The 19558-nt window shown below is 40.5% G+C and overlaps 1 protein-coding gene and 1 long non-coding RNA gene across 2 annotated transcripts in view; one reads left to right on the plus strand and one right to left on the minus strand.

The window, feature by feature from the left end:
• Positions 1 to 9327, minus strand: part of cbln1 (cerebellin 1 precursor) — a 31308-nt gene extending 21981 nt beyond the window's left edge. The window contains exons 1-2 of the mRNA XM_042496545.2: positions 8535 to 9327; positions 6970 to 7089 (exon numbers count right to left, since the gene is read on the minus strand). Coding sequence (XP_042352479.1) covers positions 6970 to 7089; positions 8535 to 8792 — 378 coding nt within the window. The 5' untranslated portion in view covers positions 8793 to 9327. The remainder of the gene's footprint in view (positions 1 to 6969; positions 7090 to 8534) is intronic.
• LOC148189090 (uncharacterized) overlaps positions 1 to 19558 on the plus strand; it is a 77894-nt gene that overhangs the window by 30506 nt on the left and 27830 nt on the right. The gene's annotated exons all lie outside the window — the stretch shown is intronic.

Here is a 19558-nt window from a genome sequence, read left to right on the forward strand (position 1 = left end):
AGCGGCACGTTATTTCCTATGTGCAGCCTGGCGTGTGCCAGTACTTATTGCTGCACCGCACCACAACACGTTCTAATCCCAAATTGTCGCATATTGCCACTTTGCGGTGGACTTCTGCGTCTACATATGTCGCTCTAGGTATCCTTCTACATCCAAGAGCACATGTTGGCGCAAATGGTTAGGTTAAAGCAAAAGGCGACATGGTAAGGTATAGAAAAAACATCACATTCAGATGGGTATCAAACGTCGTACTCCTGCATGAAAGTCTGCGGTTTGTTGGATCCATCCACTGCCCCTTCTGCCTGCCCAAAGGCACCTTTGTGCTTCTTATATTGCGCCATTACCGGCAGCATTTTTAACCTGACGCCATCTGGCGGCGTATCATGTTGACACAACAGGTTCCATCCGACCACGTTGTCAATGGAGGCTGACTGTCCACAGATCATGCTGCCATGGCAGGTGCCCTTTGGTGGCATATAATAACACCGTGAACACTTCTGTCCAGTTGCCTTCTTGGCTGACGATATCTAGCAGCGTATCATGCAAGTGCTAAAGGTGGCTTATGGCGTTGGGATCTTACGCCAAAAGCACTGCAAAAACAGCAGTATTTTAGGACTTCAGAATGTGAATGGGCTGCACTGTCCTATTTCCAGCCTCACACATTTTTCCCCACCCACTTCCTGCGTTTACGTCCTTGCTCCTGTAGCAGCTCTTCTTCTCTGCTCCCGTGGCAGCTCAGCCTCCTCTCTCCTCACCTCTTGCTGGCTCTTTAGGTGAGAAATCAAGTTTAATTAGCGGGCCCACACATGGCTACATACTATTGAAGAGGTGGAAGAAGTACTGGTCTTTTAGTAGAAGTAGTAAGAAGTGTGTTTGGTGGTCTGTTGAGGCACTGAAGTGTGATGCTTGTTTTTGGCTCTAGGGGCGGCACTTGACACGTGTTATATGACACAAAATGTTTTCAGTTTAAATCAGTGTTCTAGTAAATATATGCACAATCACTTAGTCATATTTATTACACTTACACCATTTAATCCTAGTCCCCACATGTCCTGGGGCTGGGTGCTATTACGATAACCAAAGACGATATCTAGTCTCGTTTTAAGATATTGATATAATGTCAATGTATTGCCCATTATTTATCATTGTAATTACAAGTTGTTTAATATGGCCTGTTTAATCACATCCTATGTTACTTTTAACACAGTTAATAACACTTTAACACATTAACTTGATACAGATTGTCTTAAAAAATAAGATAAAGAGTATACATTTGACAGTGATATTAATGTTAATATATGAATTCCCTGAGTTCCTACATAAAGGCTGCCCATTTGTGCGTTCATGGTGTTTATCAGTCTGCTGGCTGTAGTTGTGAGCTGCGCAGGGAATTAGACTATATTAAATAAACTGTTTGATGATATTTAGGGATGTCTAGAAGGGATGTGGCTTTTGCTAAGTTTTGTCTCAGTGGTTCTACGCACGTATCAATCTTTAACAAGCGTGTGTGTTTTTAAAACAGAATCCAGCAACACTTTAATGAAGTGGTGCTTAAACTGCATAAGCGATTTGTGACACCATGTAACCATTTCAATCAGAGAGCGGCCTCATATAACACTGCCACACAACATTCATTATAGATTTTATAAAATACATAATTACCTAGCTTGTCAGTGGCATTAATTACCAGAAAAATATATAACTAAAACAATAATCTAAGCTCCACTTAGCACCTATAGTTCTGCCCTCAGAATGATTACTGTTAACAAAACTGTGGTAAACACTAATCACTCTGCTGCTGATAAAAGAAAGCTGTAGATGTCTTTACTTTGCACCTTAACACCTTTGACTATAATGTCTTGCTGTCCCTGTTAAATATATCCTACCAACCGCATGCTGGAATGGAAAGTTTTACTTCTTTCTTCTTTCCTTCTTTTCACTTTACAAAAAATGTAACATTAGGGAAAAATGATTCAAAGATCTCATGCTAACAGTCGGCCTTTAGTAAGATTAACACCTCTAGTCCTGACATCATAACAGTCACGACATACTGGAGCAGGATTGGTTATGATGGGGTCGGGTGTGTGTGGAGAGGGTCAGAGTGAGAGAAAAGAGAAAAAAAAAAGGCAAAATCTGTCCAGGTGCAATACCAAAAAAAAAAAAAAAAAAAAATCAGAATAAAATAAATAAATAAATTGGTAAATAAATAAATAAATACATTTTTAAAAAGTTGATGAAATTTGCATATTTACTATATTCTTTTGCCATTTATTATTTAATAATATTATTTGTTAGCTGTGTTATTTATTTGTCTTGATTTCTAATTCGCTTTCTAAGCTACAATTTTAAATTTTGATAAATGCAATTTGTGTGGGGGGGGGGCACCAAACGTGCTAGTTCCGGCACTGTTTACTTTGTTTGTTTGTTAAAATGCTGTGATGATTTATTTCTGCTTTTCAAACACTGCAGGCCTAGAGTATAAAATGACCTGCATGATAATGACTTAAACTAGTAAGTAATAACACAGTCCACAGCCATGCAAACTACACATTTAGATTTCAGCTTAGTGTAATTGTAATAAATTTATATAATTTTAGACAGTTTTGGTGTTAACAATCCTCTTGCTTAATGCACCACAATTAACAGGGGGAGCATTTACTGTTCTAAAAGCATTGTAAAGCATTTGAAAATGGAGCATGTTTGCTTTTTCTCAGGAGCAAAATATCTCATTACAACATGGGTTGACCCCGGTGACCCAAGTTAGCGAATAAAAATGTGTGTATTGGAAACCAAAGCACAAACCTGAGCTGGCACTGGAAGAGTTGAGAGGATTGTGCTTTGTTGCAGACAGGTGCAGCTGCCCCGGGTCAAAATGTAAAATAAGTTCTCATAACCCAAAGAGCAGAGCGTGAAAGGTAAAATCTCTTATTGTCAGAGCAGCGGGCTATCAACAGCTTGAAGCAGCGCCTCCGGGGTTTCATCTCTCAATGGGAAAATTATAGTAAAAGAACAGCTTAATACACGCACAGCATGGGGCGTTTCAGATGTGCTCCTAGTGTCGCTTTCACCCCTACGCAGCTACTGTGACCCCCGAGGCATTATGAACGCCATTTCTGATGCTAAAGTGCTTAAAAAACTGTTGTAAGATACCACTTATTCACACTGCAAAACCACAGTAACCTATAATATGCAATTCCACTCTTTACATATCATGGCCATTTTTTTTCCAATTATCTTTTCTGAAATTTAGTGCCCTATGGAAGGCAATTTTATAAACAAGCAGCAACAAGCAGTTTTGATTCTGTTCAAATAGCCACACAGTATTCTAACAAAAGGCACATTAACATATGTCCAATACTTCAATTTCAGGGTTTCCCACACATTCATTTATTTGTGGCAGCCTCCCACAATTAAAACATCTACCACCACAAATACATTTTCAATTTTCAGAGCTGGACCCTTCATTTGGAGCGCTGTTGATATCTATATCTATATCTATCCATCTATATATATCTATAGCTATATCTATGTATGTATGTATCTATCTATCTATCTATCTATCTATCTATCTATATATGTACATACTGTTCAGTTATGCATTTCAACACACTCTCGGAGCGCAAAGTGCAATCTGGGCACAGATGGAGCAGCAGAACGTTAGCCACATCAAAAGTGACACGTACTCCTTTGAAAACTGAGCAAATTGGCTTGATTTCTTTCAGAAATATAGGAGGAAGGCAATGAGCAATGAAAGAAATGAAATGACCCAAAAATTAACAAGAAATTAATTTTTAAAAAGTACAAGAAAGTGTTGAAAAAGTTATTAAAACACACACACACACAGACACACAAAAACAACAGAAAAGAAAATAATGTTAAAAAACAGCAACAAAGCAAATCTTTAAAAGAATGTGCTATATTTACAAATTTGTTTTGAAAAAATAACTGGGTAGGTAATTTTCTTGTCACCTTTTACTTTTTTAAAAATTTTGTTGTCGGATATTTCTTTCCAAGTTGGGCATTGCCTTCCTCCCATATTTTAGAGAGAAATTAAACTAATGTGTTCATGTTTCAAATGGTTAAAAAATAAAAATTAAAAGTCATTGTCTCCCGCCCCGCCCTTATGCTATCACCACACATACACTAATTTTGGGGGAAACACTGAATGTAAGTCTAATACACAGCATTATGGTCTTCAAAAAAAAAAAAAAAAAGATTTAAAAGTGTATCCTTCCATAAAGAGAGCACCTCGCATTGTTGAGTATTGATATCCTACCAGAGCCTCATCTGTTTGTCTTTCTGATCTGCGAGCTCTCTGTTCCAGGCCGTATGTGTGACACGTTCACTAAGGGATATAGAATTCATTTGTTTCAATTTAATTTCAAATAGAGAGCAGTGGCACATGAAGGAAATGCAAATAGCTGCACCTAAAATGAGACCCCGCAACAAAAGGAAGTGTTTGGTATGTATATTGTAAGTGATTTTCCCAAACAATGCGAGTCAGCTATCCATTAGTGGAGGTAAAGGCATAGCTGATGGGTGGCATTATGGGGAGTGTGACGGAGCTCCCTTTAGATCAGAGAATATACTGTATTTAATTTGCAATATTTGTATTTAATTGCCAGGCAAAAAGCAAAGTGAGATAGATTTGTAGCTGCTTTTTGACAAGCACATCACTACGCTCACCCCTCACAGTTCGATAGACATAGGAATGCACTGATGAGAGATGGAACAAACTGTTTCTCCTTCCCTTTGTACATCTACCCAGCATCCACTGATCAATAGTAACTCATGATGGCTGGCTTTCTTGCTATCTCTCTCTCTTTGCCCCATCTGAACCTTTGCTTTCTCTTTCCTTCCCATCCATCCTTTGTTCTTCTCTGATGTGCCCCCTCTTTCCTCCCCTATTTCTCCTGCCCCTCCCTTAAATCCTCCCACCTTTTCAGCTCTCCATTTGCCTTTTTTACCCATTCCCAGCTTTCTATTCACTTTGTTTTTTTCTTTCATCAATCCCTTATTCCATTTTTCTTCTCCCCTGCCACTGTTTTACATTTACTCTCATCCTTTCCTCTCCCTCCCATCCCCTTCAATCCCTACCGCTCTCCTTTCCCTGCTGTCTCTCATCTCTCGCATGCACCGCAGTAGCTGCCTCTAAGGCAATCAAACAGTGGGAGTTTTCAACACAGCAGATGCGCTGGATGGATGGGAGGATGAGTGGAAGAGGTTGAGGGTGAGCAGCGCACAGGCTGGATGCTCGTAGGAGATAGGACAACCTACACCTGTTACATGTCAGGAACGTGACGGAGCATGGTGTTTTCTGACTGAAATCTGAAGTTTAAGAATCGGTTTTGGAATGATATGATTGAAAAATGTTAGAGCAGTGTTTCCCAACTGGTGGGTCTCGGTCCAAAAGTGGGTTGCTGGTCTATTCTGAATGGATTGCAAGTGACTCCTGAACATATTTTGAAGCACAGTTTCCTCTTGTTTAGCTACTATTTTTATGCACTGTTCTTGTTCTTATCTGGCTTACAAACATGCTGTTTCTTTTTTTTTTTTGATCTTGTCGCGATAATATGAACTTTCTGGTTGCAGTGCAATTTAGTTACTAAGTTTTAAGTAATTGCACTTCATTCTTGCATTTTTTTAAAATGATTTCATTGTCTTTTGAGCTGAGGTGTTGTATACATTTTGTGAAATAAAATGGAATATTTGGTCATTTATCTTATGTGCAGACCATGAACTAATGACTAGGGACAAAATCTGGTTCCCGTGGCTAGACCAGTTGGGAACCAAGGATTTAAACTAAAAGTGAGCACTCTACTTCAATGATTGTGGTTGTAAAATCACTGTTTTTGTCATGAGAATGCAGCAAATTGCCACAAATAATAGCACTTATGGTAATGTGACAGGAATTATCCCCATTGTGTTCTGCATGGTATGACAGACTTAATTACCTCAGTGCCATGAGTCAAGTGTTAGCCATCCACGATCTGTTTGCGTTCAGTCACACAAAGATGACTGGGAGTACGCGCCAGGCAAGACACAGCTTCCCCCCTCCCTCACATATTGCCCGCCCTCCTTGTTGTTGTTATTGTTGCTGCCATGCTAATTAATTCAAGACGCCAATAATAAAGTATAAGTAGCAAAACATAATGCCAAAGCCCCGGAGAGCCAAAGGCATAATTACACAACAGTTTAATTTGCGAGAGATACATTGTAATTAACGCTGTGTGCCTTGTAAAGCGTCATCACGCGCATGTTAAATGCTGGGAATGGGCTTAAGACTGCTCAAGTGCTTCATCACTTGACACATCAAAAGAATATGGAGACTGCATCTAAGGCGGAGTGAGAGCGAGTTGTTAGTAGGATGAAAGGAGAGTTGTGATGGGGCATACTGCAGGCGGTGTGTGCGAGAGAAACAAATAAGCGGAAAACATTATTATTTCTGCATAAAACCCATGTGAGTGTTGTTGTGCGTGAAGGCGAGAAAATTAAAATGCCTGTCTCTGTTTGCTCTGTTCAAAATGTACTTAATGTTTTAATCTTCTAAATAATCAAAAATCTTAGTCAGCCTGCTGCCGCTGCCTCTTTTTCTGGAGGAGAGACTGAGAGAAGGAGACATCGCTGTCCATGGTGCTGAAAGTGAGGCCGCCTTGCCTCCTCGAGCTCACCACAGCACCCCGTCCTCCTGCCGGCTGCACGCGCTTCGCTTGGCTCTGTCCTCTCTGCATGTATTGATTAATTATGATTGGGCCGGCGGGTGGCGGACGACTGGCTTTCATCTGTTAACGCCCGCCTCCGTTGTTGTCTCCCGGGAAAGACATCTCAAACATCTACAAAATGACTTCCAGTGCAGCTGAACTTTAATGATAGGAAAAACCAGCACGGGGGCGCGTGGTGTGGGTCACACACACAGACACACAAGCAAACACACATCCAAATAAAAGACAAGACACAAAAAGGCACTACCTGTATAGTTTGGCGGTTGTAGACTTTCACTACGTGGAAGTTAAAACTGTAAATCCCTTTGCGTGGCGCGATGAAATTACTTCTTTCCTCGTCAAAATTCCTCCCAACGTTTACTAGAACCTGAAAAGAAAGAAAGAAAGATAGAAAGACAGAAAGAAAGCATTTCATTGATAAAACTGCTTTATCTGGCTTATGTATTTCACAGTATTTGCACTCAGAAATCACTGTGGGATCACAAGGGTGCATTAAGAATTTATTACAAAGATGCCAAACAAACATTATTAACCAAAGGCATAGCCCGCATCTTAAAAAGCAGATAATCCCAAATGTTTTCTTGTAACAAACAAAAATTAGACACACATTAAGCCATGTAGCCCTTTTGACTAAATTCTCATGATTTATATGCCTAATTTGAAATAGAACCCATTTAGTCCAAACGTCATTATTGTGCATTTCCTTTTAGGAATAAAGCCAATAATTGCCTTTTGAAATCAATATCACTTGTTTTTGGATTAAGAACTCTAAAGGGCCACTCTGGTCCGCACATTCAGATTCACTCATGTAGTGGGATAACTCAGCTTTTATCTGGTCTTTTTCCCCCTCCTGTCAGAACTTTCAAACTTTATGGGGAATGAAAGGGAACTTAATCAATCATTCAAATAGAATTTTCAATTATGCATTTCCATGGCCAAATGTCTGGTTTTATGGATGGAGGCGAACTATGGCGTGTAATTGAACGGCAGTTTGAGAGAGAATTAACCTTTAACGGCAGGCGGGTAGGACCTCGCCCTCGCGACCTGCCGTTACTAAATTATTTGGCGAGATGTCAGTTCCCATATCCCGTATTGTCAGCTCAGAAAAGTTGAAATATTCAAAAGGCTTGCCTACCTGGCTATACTTTCCCCAACCACTTTGGAAATGTATTACCTATAAAAAGAATCGTTACCTAGACAGATTCGTTTCTTGCTGCACTTTTAGTTATCTGGTATGAAGATGCTCGCTGCTATCCACGAGACTATTACAGGAGGCGCACGCATGCAGCTGCGCGTATATCCAGCCACTGAAGCCTATATCCAGCACCAAATTTAACCTGGATTCCTGTTTTGTTTTTACTTTTTAACATTTATACACAACATGCTTCTAGCCCGAGATCAACATTTATGGCACACTGCTTTTATTTATTTTATTTTTTTGAGGTGCGTAAAAGTCCAGATGGAACAGTCTCAGGGAGGTCATTTAATGGTCAATAGCGCGGAAAAAAAATGGGGTTTTTTGCTTAGGGTGTTTCTCCAAAAAAAAGTGACATTTCATCTTTTTTGATCTTCCCTCCATAGCCTATTTTACAACCGCCACACCAGGCAATACGCACGCCACATGAAACACACGCCCACACACACCATCTGAAACTTCATATGTGCGCAACATCATTCCTTCATCAGGTAGTATTCATCTGAAATGACTTAAAACTGACATGGTTGACAGAAAACAGTAATAAACTTACTTTGCTTAATTGATTTTTACTTGCTATTATTATTTTATAAAAATGGATGGGTTTTTTCTCCTACCCGGTCGAAGTAGATGACCATGGTCCGGTTGCTCATCTCGGAGGGCTCATGGTTGGTGTTCCGGACTGCGGAGAACGCCACCTTGGCGCTGCCGGAGCGCACCGAGATCCCGAGCGCCGTGCCTGTGGGGTCCGCGGTCGGGTTAGAGTCGCACACCACGAGGCACTTTCCCTCCAGGACGATTGGTTCCGTCTCGTTCTGAGCGCGGGCCGGGCTCGCCGCGAGCCACACGGCACTGAGCAGGCAAAACGCCAACATACCGGACCGGAGCGATGAAGTTCTTCGGTCGTCTTCACACCTCAACCCGCGGGTCTATTCCCCCAAAAAGTAAGGTAGTAAGAGTTTCCCGCTGTTCCCCAGATGAGGCTTTGTTTTACAACTCTGCTACTCCGTTTTCTTGGATTTAATTAGCCTACTGCAAACAGTTTCTCCCTCGCGGAGGGGAAACCGGACGGTTTATTTTTAGGCTTCTCTCCTTTTTTTTCTCCGAAAATCACTTATTGCCCCCGTATCTCCGATCGAGTCGTCAGTTTTCACCTGTTCTTTTCCTCTTTTCTCACTTCTCGGCAGCTTTTCTGTCACTTGGAAACACAATAAACGGGAGTCGCGCGCGGTGCGGAGGGGCCCTGGACGAGTGACGAGGCAGCAGAACTCATAGCGCGCGGGGGGGAGCTCCGTCTGCTCTCTCTCGCGCGCGCTTGAATTATTGATATGTTGAGATATGAGAGTTTCAAACACAAAAGGCTCGGGAGGAAGGGACGCGGCGCGCGAGCGCAAGATGCTCCCGCCCTGGTCCTACTCCCTTTTTTTTTTTTTTTTTTTTTTGAACAGACCCCTCCCTCCCCCCGGTAACTGAGACCCATCATCGGATTAGCGCGTGCGCGTCTTCGATATTTTCCAATCACTGCGTGCCGACCGCCCCCCTCCCCGCCCCACTACTTTATCTCTAGCATCTCTCTCTCTCTCTCTCTTTCTCCCTCCCTCCCTGCAATCCCCTCCCCTTGTACACATATACACATATCCTATCTATCTATCTATCTGTCTGTCTATCTATCTATCTATCTATCTATCTATCTATCTATCTTTTCTCACATAAAAAGTCAAAAATCACACACATTCTGTTCTCTCTTTCTTTTCCTCTCTTTTCCTCCTCTGTCTCTTTTTCCTTCCCTCTCTTTTTCACCAGCCCAAACACACACACTCTCCTCGGCATCTCACAGGTGAGCCACAGAAAGCCTCAGTGTTTACGAAGGAGGAGGCATGTAAGATGAGCACACACACTCCAAACACATGATGTGTTGCTCTACACATCATCATCATCATCATCATCATCACCATCATTATTATCGCCATCATTGAAGCAGAAGACTGCCTGAACACAGAGTTGTTAAACCGCTCCGCAATCCAGCAAGAGGAGACGAAACCTCTCCAGGGTGTGTAAATACCTCCCGAAGCTATGTAAAATCTAAAAGTTTGCAGAGGGATTTAATTAAAGCTGCAAACCAGCGCAGGCAGACACGGTGTAAGGCATAATGATTTTTAAAAATACCCAAATATCAGGAAGCATTAGGCATCTTTGGTATCGTGGCAGGCGTAAAAGACACCGCAGGGAGGTGCAGCAATGCAGAAAGTGTGCCAAATGAGCACCGCTGGGAGCCAAACCAACAGGGACACACAAACATGACAGGTGGTTTTAAAGGAGTATTCCCCTGAATCAGTGTTATACTAAAACAAGGGTCAAATCTGAAGCAGCGGAGGGCGAGATATCCTGACTTTTAGTCCCTTGGGAGTAGCTACAAAAGTGTTTTCATCCTACGCTTCCCATAATGCAAAAGAACAGAATCTTTTATTAGCTTCACACCGTTGTCATTTAAACTCCACACTTGCATTTTGTTGAACAGGCTTTCAATTGATAATCTGAAGAATCAAAGCTTGAACAGAGTCTATTCAAGTGATGTAACTTGAGTTGTTTTCTCAGACTTAAGAGAGCTCCCCACAGAGCTACAATGAATGTTATGCAACTGTTTTCACAGGCTCTCTGGTACTCTCCATTAATAGTAGATTCTGTTTGACATCTTAAGTCAGCAGAGTTGCACACCACAGATTGCTTCATATGAGTCAAGTGATCACTTTTTTTAAAAACATTAAGATCAGTCAAAACTGCATTGTTAACCAAATCTAGGCCCCAGGAATCACACTGCTGTTGCACACAGCTCGATCCAGGGGTGGATTATGAGACATTGGGCCCCTTGTTGTTGTTTTGCATATCTCTTTATGGCCATTCTGAGTCTTTTTGTGGTTGTTTCGCCTCTCTCTGTAGTTAAATGTCTCCTGCTGATCAGATTGAGTCTCTTTGTATTTTCTTTGTGTCTCTTTGTAGTGAGCATTTGAAGCAATTTTTGAGTGTCTTTTAGCTTCTTTTGCCCCTTTTTTGTGTCTGTTTTGCATTTCTTTGTAGTTGTTAAGTGCCTCTTGGTAATCATTTTGAGTCTCTTTGTAGTTGCTCTGTGTCTGTGGTCATTGCGTGTGTCTTTCGAGTTTTTTGAGTCTCTTTATGATCATTTTGTGTCTCTTTGTGGTCATTTTCTTTTTCTTCATGGTTTATTCTTTTTGTCGTCTTTTTGAGTCTCTTGTTTGTTTTTAACCATTTCTAGTGATTGTGGGTCTTTTTTTTGTTTTTCAGCTTGTAGTTGTGAATTTATTTGTTTCTTTATAGTTTTTGTGTGTGTGTCTGTGTGTGTGTGTGGTCATTTTGCCTCTTAAGTGGTGTCTCTGTAGTCTTTAAATCTCCCTGTAGTCATTTTTGTGTCTTTTTGTAGTCCTTTTTTGTCTTTTTGCTGCTGTTGCACATCTTTTTTTTATAGTAATTTTGGGTGCCTTTGTAACCCTTTTTGTGTCTTTGTAGTCGTTTTACATTTCTTTGTGGCCATTTTCGATCTCTTCTTGGTCGGTATGTGGTAATTGGATTGACGTTTTGGGCCCCTGGGCCTGTGCCAGTAGGCCCATTCATTAATCCACACAGTTTTTAATGGTTTAGAGTTTGGTAATACAAAAAGTAAAAGCATAGAAAAACCTGAATTCCTATTATCTTATTGACCTAACAGAAGTAGGCAAATAACTGCAACAAATTTTCTTCATTTTTCAGGTGTCACTACCGTAATTTACTTTAACAATATGTCACCGTTAACTTAATTACATTTCTCTATAGTAGAACGTGAGGTTTACAGGGATTTAAGCTAACGTGCCAGAGTTCTGCTATTTTAGGATATTTCTTGACTTTTAGGAGGACTTTTAGGAGATTTCTCAGATTATAGGAGGTTTCAAAGATATCAGGACCACATTTGGCCTGTGGTCTGAAAGTTGAGTGTCACTGCAGTACACTATCAAAGTTGAAGGATAAACAGAAAAAACGATTAAATGCATACTGTACGAAACACAATGCCACACACCAACTTAGGCGACACTTTTTAAAGCACGTTCATCGCTTTTTACTTCGTTTTTCCTTCCTCTATGCTCGTCCCGTGCACCTCCTCTCTGTTTCACACCCCTCCCTCTGTCTTTACAGGATCTCTCTCTCATGGCTTCTTTCTCCTCCTTACCTTCTCCTGTCTCTTCTCCCCTTGTCTTTGTCATCCTCCCTCCCCTCTGTCGTTTCTGCAGTTTTCCTTCCCGTCTCTCCGCTGCTGTTTCTCTCTCCCAGGGGTTTCCTACAGCCTCTAATACAAGCTGATGGTGAATGACAGGCCAAAAGGACTTCTCTCAGATGCAGGATGCAGGGGACAAGCCATGACTCTCCCTCTCTTTGTCATACACTCAAATATAGATGTTGTCACACGTTCAAATCTGCATTTCCTCTCTGCTTCTGGCGACCACATTGCTCTTTAGCTTACTACAATTTGTGTGTGTGTGTGTGTGTGTGTGTGTGTGTGTGTGTGTGTGTGTGTGTGTGTGTGTTTCAGCTGTCTGAGGTTGTCACAGGCACACAGGGGAAACAGAGCTCATTGTTTCTCAGGGTGACACGAGCCTGACTGCAGTTTAACTGGACTGACAGACAGGAGCAAGCTGCCACTACACACCTACTTTGTCCGTGTGTCTCGGTGTGTGTGTTTCCATCAGTATCTCTCATTGTGTGTGTGTGTGTGTGTTTGTGTGTGTGTGTGTGTGTGTGTGTGTGTGTGTGTGTTTGTGCTTGGCAGAGATTAAAGAACAATCGTGGATATCATATTCATCGCCTCTGTACCACAAGTTCTGTCTTCTCTCCCGACTGCCTGTCTGTCCACCTGTCAGCCTAATTACCTGTCTGTCTCTCACGCTCCGCTGTCTGTCTGTCCATCTGCCTGCTGGCCGATGATGCTCTGTAGCCTCAGACTCTGAGGCTGCGCAGTGCTGCCATGACATTTAGGAAGTGAGATCACCAAAGTTCATCTTTTGGGGGGGGTTATGGGATGAAGAGGGACAGAAAGAAATTAATCAAATCAAAGCTAATGTGAAAAAGACACATTCCTCTAATCATAATTATGGAGACAGCATTAGGGATTAGAGAATAGTCAAACAGCCAGTGTAATATGAAGAAAAATATGGCTTTAGTTAGTTGGCATATTGTCTGGAAAGAGTCCTATTGTCGTCACTGCACTAAAATGTGCTGTTTGGAAGCTAATTAGGTGTGAATGCTGAAAGGAACAAGTATCACTTTTTGTATTTGCAGACCTATTTTAGTCTTACTGTACATAAAAGGGATAGAGATACATGATATGGTATATATATATATATATATATATATATATATATATATATATATATATATATATATATATATATATATATATATATATATATATATATATATATATATATATGTATATATATATATACATTCTTGTTGTTTGGGGCTATTTGTCTATAGAAAAGTATGGCGCATGTACTAAAGTCATTTCCTTAGTGTAATTGTCAAATTACTTGTGATTTCATAGCACAATGTCTAAGCTCATGGGCAAGAAAATTGGCTAATTCCATGTGTTGCATTCAGTATTTATTATTGTCCCTGGGTGTCATTTCCTATTAACGCCTCAGACACTTACTTATAGCACAAAGAAGGTCCCTTAACTAAGTCACAGGGAGGGCTGCCTCACTTTATAATGAACAGTGTGAACAGTCTCAAAATTGTAGATGTTGAAGTGTTAAGGAAGCACATTTCCCAACAGCTGTGCTCTGTTCATTTAAAAAAGGATTTGACAGAGGAGGAGGCAGGCATAAGAAAAGAGGCAGAGGCTGTGGGAAGACCAGAAATTAACCTCTTCTGCTAAAGACAGCTGAAGGGACTCAACACCAAAGCTGGAAATAAGCAAATTTCTGTCAAAACTTTAGTTCACAAAACTTAAAAAAAAACCCCAACTTTTTGTCTTTTCTCAGGCTGACAATTTAAAAACTAGATTGAACATTTTTTCTCAATATACAGTTTGTTTTCATACAAACAGATACAATTATATCACACCACCCACTGCGATTTTCCAATTAAATATTTCAAACAGGTCTGGCTGCGGCGCTTCCAACGTCTGGCCACGGTAGTCACATCGTCACCACCTACTCACCAACAAGAGCTGAACAAGTCGAGCCTTCTGTACCGAGGAAAAGCGTCTGCGAGCCATCAGACCTCTCTCAGAGATTACAACATGTTTTTTTGGAGAGCTTGAAAATGCCTGAGATCTCACTGCCTGATGGCTGTAGATTTATTTATTTTTTTTATAGTTTGGACGGAAAGTTAACATTTCTCTCGGGGAACAGCCCCTTTAATGAATAAATAATACTCTTCCATTATCTATTGATAATATCTATTTATAAATGATCTATTTAAACATTTACTAGATACACAAAACCCTTTGAGTCTCACCATGCACACTGACTGGATATAGGCTTTGTTAGATTATTAGTACAGCACCCTTTAGGGTCTCTATGTGACACAGCTGAAACACATGCCCACTTATTTGACATTTTTGGTCAACAGACTTTACTATGTCAGTTGCTCTCAGTGTAAATTACACCTGTGGATGAGTTTGCATTGGATTTAGTTGAAAGCCTGGTGCATATCATAAAGAAACTAAAGCAGTGATATCAAACATATGGCCCATGGGCCAAATCTGGACCCCAATAGGGTGCCAGGTGCACTCATCAATGGACCACCGTTTGTGTTTGTTGACAAAGCAGCAACATGAGCTGACAATCTTGAATGCATGAATATTCATTGCTAGAAATCCAATAGCTTTTAAATGTCAAAATCAGATTGAACAGATTCACTTCCACATGATGGTTGCTTGATCAGTGTATGAATGTATATATGATTGGATAAAAACTGAGATGCAGGTCAGACTTTGTGCGGTAGCCTCGGCCATCACTGTATGAATGGGTGTGTGACTGGGTGAATGTGACTCATGTAAAAACGCTCTGAGTGGTCCAATGACTATAAAAGCACTATGCAAGTGCAGGTCCATTTATCATTTACCATCAGTAGTGTTTAGAGCTTGAGTTGCACTGTTTCATATAGCGGTGGATGTATTCCTAATGCTATTTCTATACTGTGTGTCTCTACATCTAAACTGCTGTTGTATGAAGAGTTGGCATGCCAAAGACAGTAAACAGTGATGCCACTTGCTGGAAAATATGTTGATGGATGATGTAGGATCTTGTGTTAGAGTTTAACAGTAAGCTAAAACATGTTTCTGAAATCATCTGAGGAGCAGAATATGTAGCGCAATAACCGAATCTTGGTTTATATTTGATCAGTGCTGCTTAGTTTTACCGTTACAAAAGTCTCTTTGAGACTTAATTGACGTAAAATGCGTCATCTGCCAGAATTTTATCGCAGAGGGAAGAAGGATATCGAAGCACTGGTTAGATGAAAGGAAGTTTACCACAGTTCATCTGTACATACGACCCACATTGTTTTTGATACAAAGCTAGTCAAAAATCACCAAAGTATCCCTTTAAATGTCAGAAAAGGATGAAAAATAAAATCTGACTACAGAAAATGTTGGAACAATTGCCAAACAAAAAGAAAAAAAACTTTTTAGGTTGATCTTTTAGTGAAAATATTTGAACACCTTGAACAGTATATTTGTAAAACAATTAGAAGTTTTGTCCATGTTTCTTCAGCCAAAATTTGATGTTTGATCTGCCTTGTATGGATTGTGTTGGCCACCGTTATTGCAGATAACAATGCTTTTTTATGCATCACCATTATGTCTAAAGTGCTACATACTTTCCCACAAAGTGTAAAAATCTCGACCCAAAATATTCATAGTGTTAAGATGGACTGAAATTTGTTACTTAAAGATATCAAGCGAATCACAAACAAGGTGTCGAGAGAATGTGTGAAGAGCTTTATGCAGCACACATTCACACCGAACATGCATACACATACATAAACAGTTTAGTACACACACAAACAGTGATTTTTCATCAGCTAAAAAGAACATCTCAGAGGAGAAATCTTAGGTCCCACAGTTTGCAGCAAAACAACACACCCACACACACTAAGCGTGCGCAAAGACAGAGGCAGTCTTCCAGAACAAAACGTGCACACACACACACGTGCACACACTACAAGCCAGGTAAGCACAGAGGGATCAGGGTTAACCAGGCATCAGTGGGATGTGCTGTCTGGTGAACGTTCACTTCCCCCTGAGACCTTTACTGTGTGTGTGTGTGTGTGTGTGTGAGTGTGTAGGTAGGTGGGTTCATGTTAGCATGCATTCTCATTGAGTCATACCGTTGCCTAAGGTACAGTACATTTTCCCCACTATCTCAAAGAGATGGAAGCAGGAGGGGAAAAAAAGCTAATGCCCTCTGCTGCTTTCTGTCTGGCCTCTCTTTTATTCATCGGGGAGCTTGATCGCTGCTTTCCGCTTGCTTGTACATGTCATACATCTCTGAGAAACCGGGGTGACTGAACACAAAGAGAAAAGCAAAGAGGCAGAGGATGCAGTGGACCAGCGGGACATTACACAGCCAGCTTTTAGGAGCCATTGACAGAGCAGGCATGGAAGCAGTCGGCAAAATGGTGTCTGGTCCCAATTATTCCACGAGCCGAAGCCCACTCTCCTGTTTGCATGCACCGAACTGGCTCTCAATCTCAGCGTGCTCCGCCTAATCAAAGGGGAGACTGAGATAGTTGTGCGAGGCAACGAGGGCAAAATCACAAATGTTACATTCTTAAATCTTTAATGGAGCCAGTAGCAGCTAGATTATTTCATGCCTTGAACTCAGGTAAGCTTAACTTCCATGTGGATCGAGACAGGCACAGAACAAGCTATAAACTACAGAATAAAGCTACAGTATATTTAGGGTAGGAGGTGTTCAGGATTTCAAAGCCTATGTCTGAGTAGCTCTGAACAGTCCTTAGATTTAATATCTAAGTTGCTATAAAATGTGAATTTGTACTGTGTGCGACATATAATTTTGAACATTGACCATTCACAAGGTTCACTCATTCACATGTTCGGAAGCTTTCCAATGTATCGCACAATCATGTCATGTCAATTTAAGAATAGTTTCCAATAATCCTATGCACCCAAGCTAATGACTAGAATAAATAATGGTATTGTACATTACCGCGAATCTTGGATTTGTTACATTTGCATTTTAGCGGATATGTTTAAAATTCATGTTTCAACAATGCTGTGGTTAACGTCTGAAAAGTGCTAGAAGAACAGCAACGACTCACTAAAGCACAACTGTTTTTGTTATTTGTTGGTCTTGAGCAGTGGTCCGCAGCTTGGCAGGCATTTCACATTGCATCCACCATCCCTACAAACACCCATTTTTGGGGGCTGAAAAGCTGGAAAAACAGCGATGGGTCCCTAAATAACATTGATGTTTGAGAGCTAAAAAGCAAATGGAAAAAAAGCCAGTAATCATTTACAAAGCAACCATGTTTGGGGGCTAAAAAGCTGCAGGAAAAACAGTGACAGGTCTCTAAAAACCAGACACATTTTGTGTCCGAAAAGCAGCCAGAGAAACAGCAGTGATGCTGAGGTACAACTGTTTTTTTTGTGTGTTGGTCTCCAACAGTGGACTACAGCTTGGCAGGCATCTTGCCTAGGTGACCTGCCATCCATCATCCCTCAAAACGCCCAAGTTTGGGGCTTAAAATCTTCCAGTCCTCACTCCTTTTGTGCCTAAAAAGCCGCTGGAAACACAGCAATGACTTAACTGGAAAACAAGTCTTTTTTTTTTTTGTTAGCTGATCTCGAATGGTGGTCTGCAGCTTAGCAGCTGGTTCAGCATCTCGCCTATAGATTTCAGTCCACCTACCATCATTGCCAGCTTCAGATGGCAAAACAGCTCATATACGTCACGTCATGTTTCATAAAGACATTGATGTGATACATGTGAAATGTACGTTTGCAACAATAAAAAGAAATGAACAATGCCAACATTATATTTAGTGACTGGGCTTTTCATCCACGTTGATTAAAAATATGAGTGTTGAACACAGCAGTTTGTAAAGCAATTTTTAACTCAAGGCTCGCTTACTTGCTTATTCTGGAGCTTTCGGCTGTATCACATGGAAATTTTCATGTGCTCAGAATTATGAAAAATGCATAAATTCAATCTGCAGATGTAGGAGGCTGTGTGATAGTCTAGACTGATTTGTCAGTGACAGCATGTCATACATACATGTTATCTCTCTGTTCTAATACATTTTTGTCAAAGCGGCTGTTTAACCCATCAGTCTATTTGCTGATAAATGGAGGAGGAGATGGAAATGCAGATAAATGTAGAACCACAAATCTGTAACATGCATTACAGTAAATGGGTCCAGCATTTGTCAAGCCTATTCATGCACAGCACACAAGATGAATCTGTTGGTTTAAACTAAGTTTAAGTCTAAACCTGTTGATTCATGTGTTATAAATTGACATGTGCTATATGTAAATGCATACAATTTATGTGTAATAGGTGTATCTTTTTTTTTTGCAATTAGTTCCTAATCTTTGCAAGTAATCTTTTTCTTTAAGTAAATCTTTGCAAGTATATTTATAGGTTGAAACAGTTAAGTTGAATCTACATTGTGAACATAGGTCGAACAACTGTATTACATCATGCTGTAAATGCTTGCAGCATTTCAACCTGACGGCGATCAGCTGTGTACCATGCTGCCACGGCAGTCGCTGTTTGGCAGTGTATAATAACACTGTTCTGTCCTTTGACGTTATCAGCTGATGCTGTCCAGCATATCATGCTGACACGAAAGGTGTTGGGATCTTACACCAGAATTACTGCAGAAGCAGTAATATTTGACAAATTCAAAATGAAAATGGGTTGGTGAATCTAGATTATTTTAGTACAAATTGCAGTGTGTTTGAGATATCAGACTGAAAATACTGTAGTTCCTACATGAAACTGCTCACAACAAGGTCTGTGGATTACCTTGAATAAGCGGGTTATCATTTCTGAAAAAAAACATTGCTGTTGAGTGTGTTTTTGGCTCTTTGAGTGCCAAAAGCTGAGTCTCATCGGTGAGAAGTCAGACATCTCTAGGGGCGATATCTCCCACACACACCAAAATAATCTAGATTGAGAAGTAACTCTACAACTACGTATGAGGAATTATAGTTATTTTTGATTCTGGGTTAAACTGTCCCTTTAAGTAAAAGTATTACTGCAATATAAAATACCCCATTGTACAATAACTAGAAAGGTCTCAAGGCTTTGCTTGAGTAAAAGTATTTTTGGCACAACATTTATTCTCTGTGTAGAAAATTCAGCATGTACATAGATAAATTCTTGCCTGTCTCACAATAACATGTTTTCTTCACAGTAATGCACTGCAATTCTTAAAGCATTAGTTGTCTAAAGTGATATTTACAACAGATGTTAGGCCACTCTGTGTCCTCACACCTGGTGCTGACCTCTTTGCAAAACACTGTGCAGTATCATTGCTTTTTCCTCTTTTTATTGATGTATCAGCAGTGTGATGTTCTGATGCAGCAGGCTGGCACAAATTTAATAGGTTATTTAATATACAG

This window comes from Plectropomus leopardus, chromosome 7 (assembly GCF_026936395.1).
Source record: "Plectropomus leopardus strain MGB_pleo_1.0 chromosome 7, ASM2693639v1, whole genome shotgun sequence".
In the NCBI taxonomy this organism is placed as follows: domain Eukaryota; kingdom Metazoa; phylum Chordata; class Actinopteri; order Perciformes; family Serranidae; genus Plectropomus; species Plectropomus leopardus.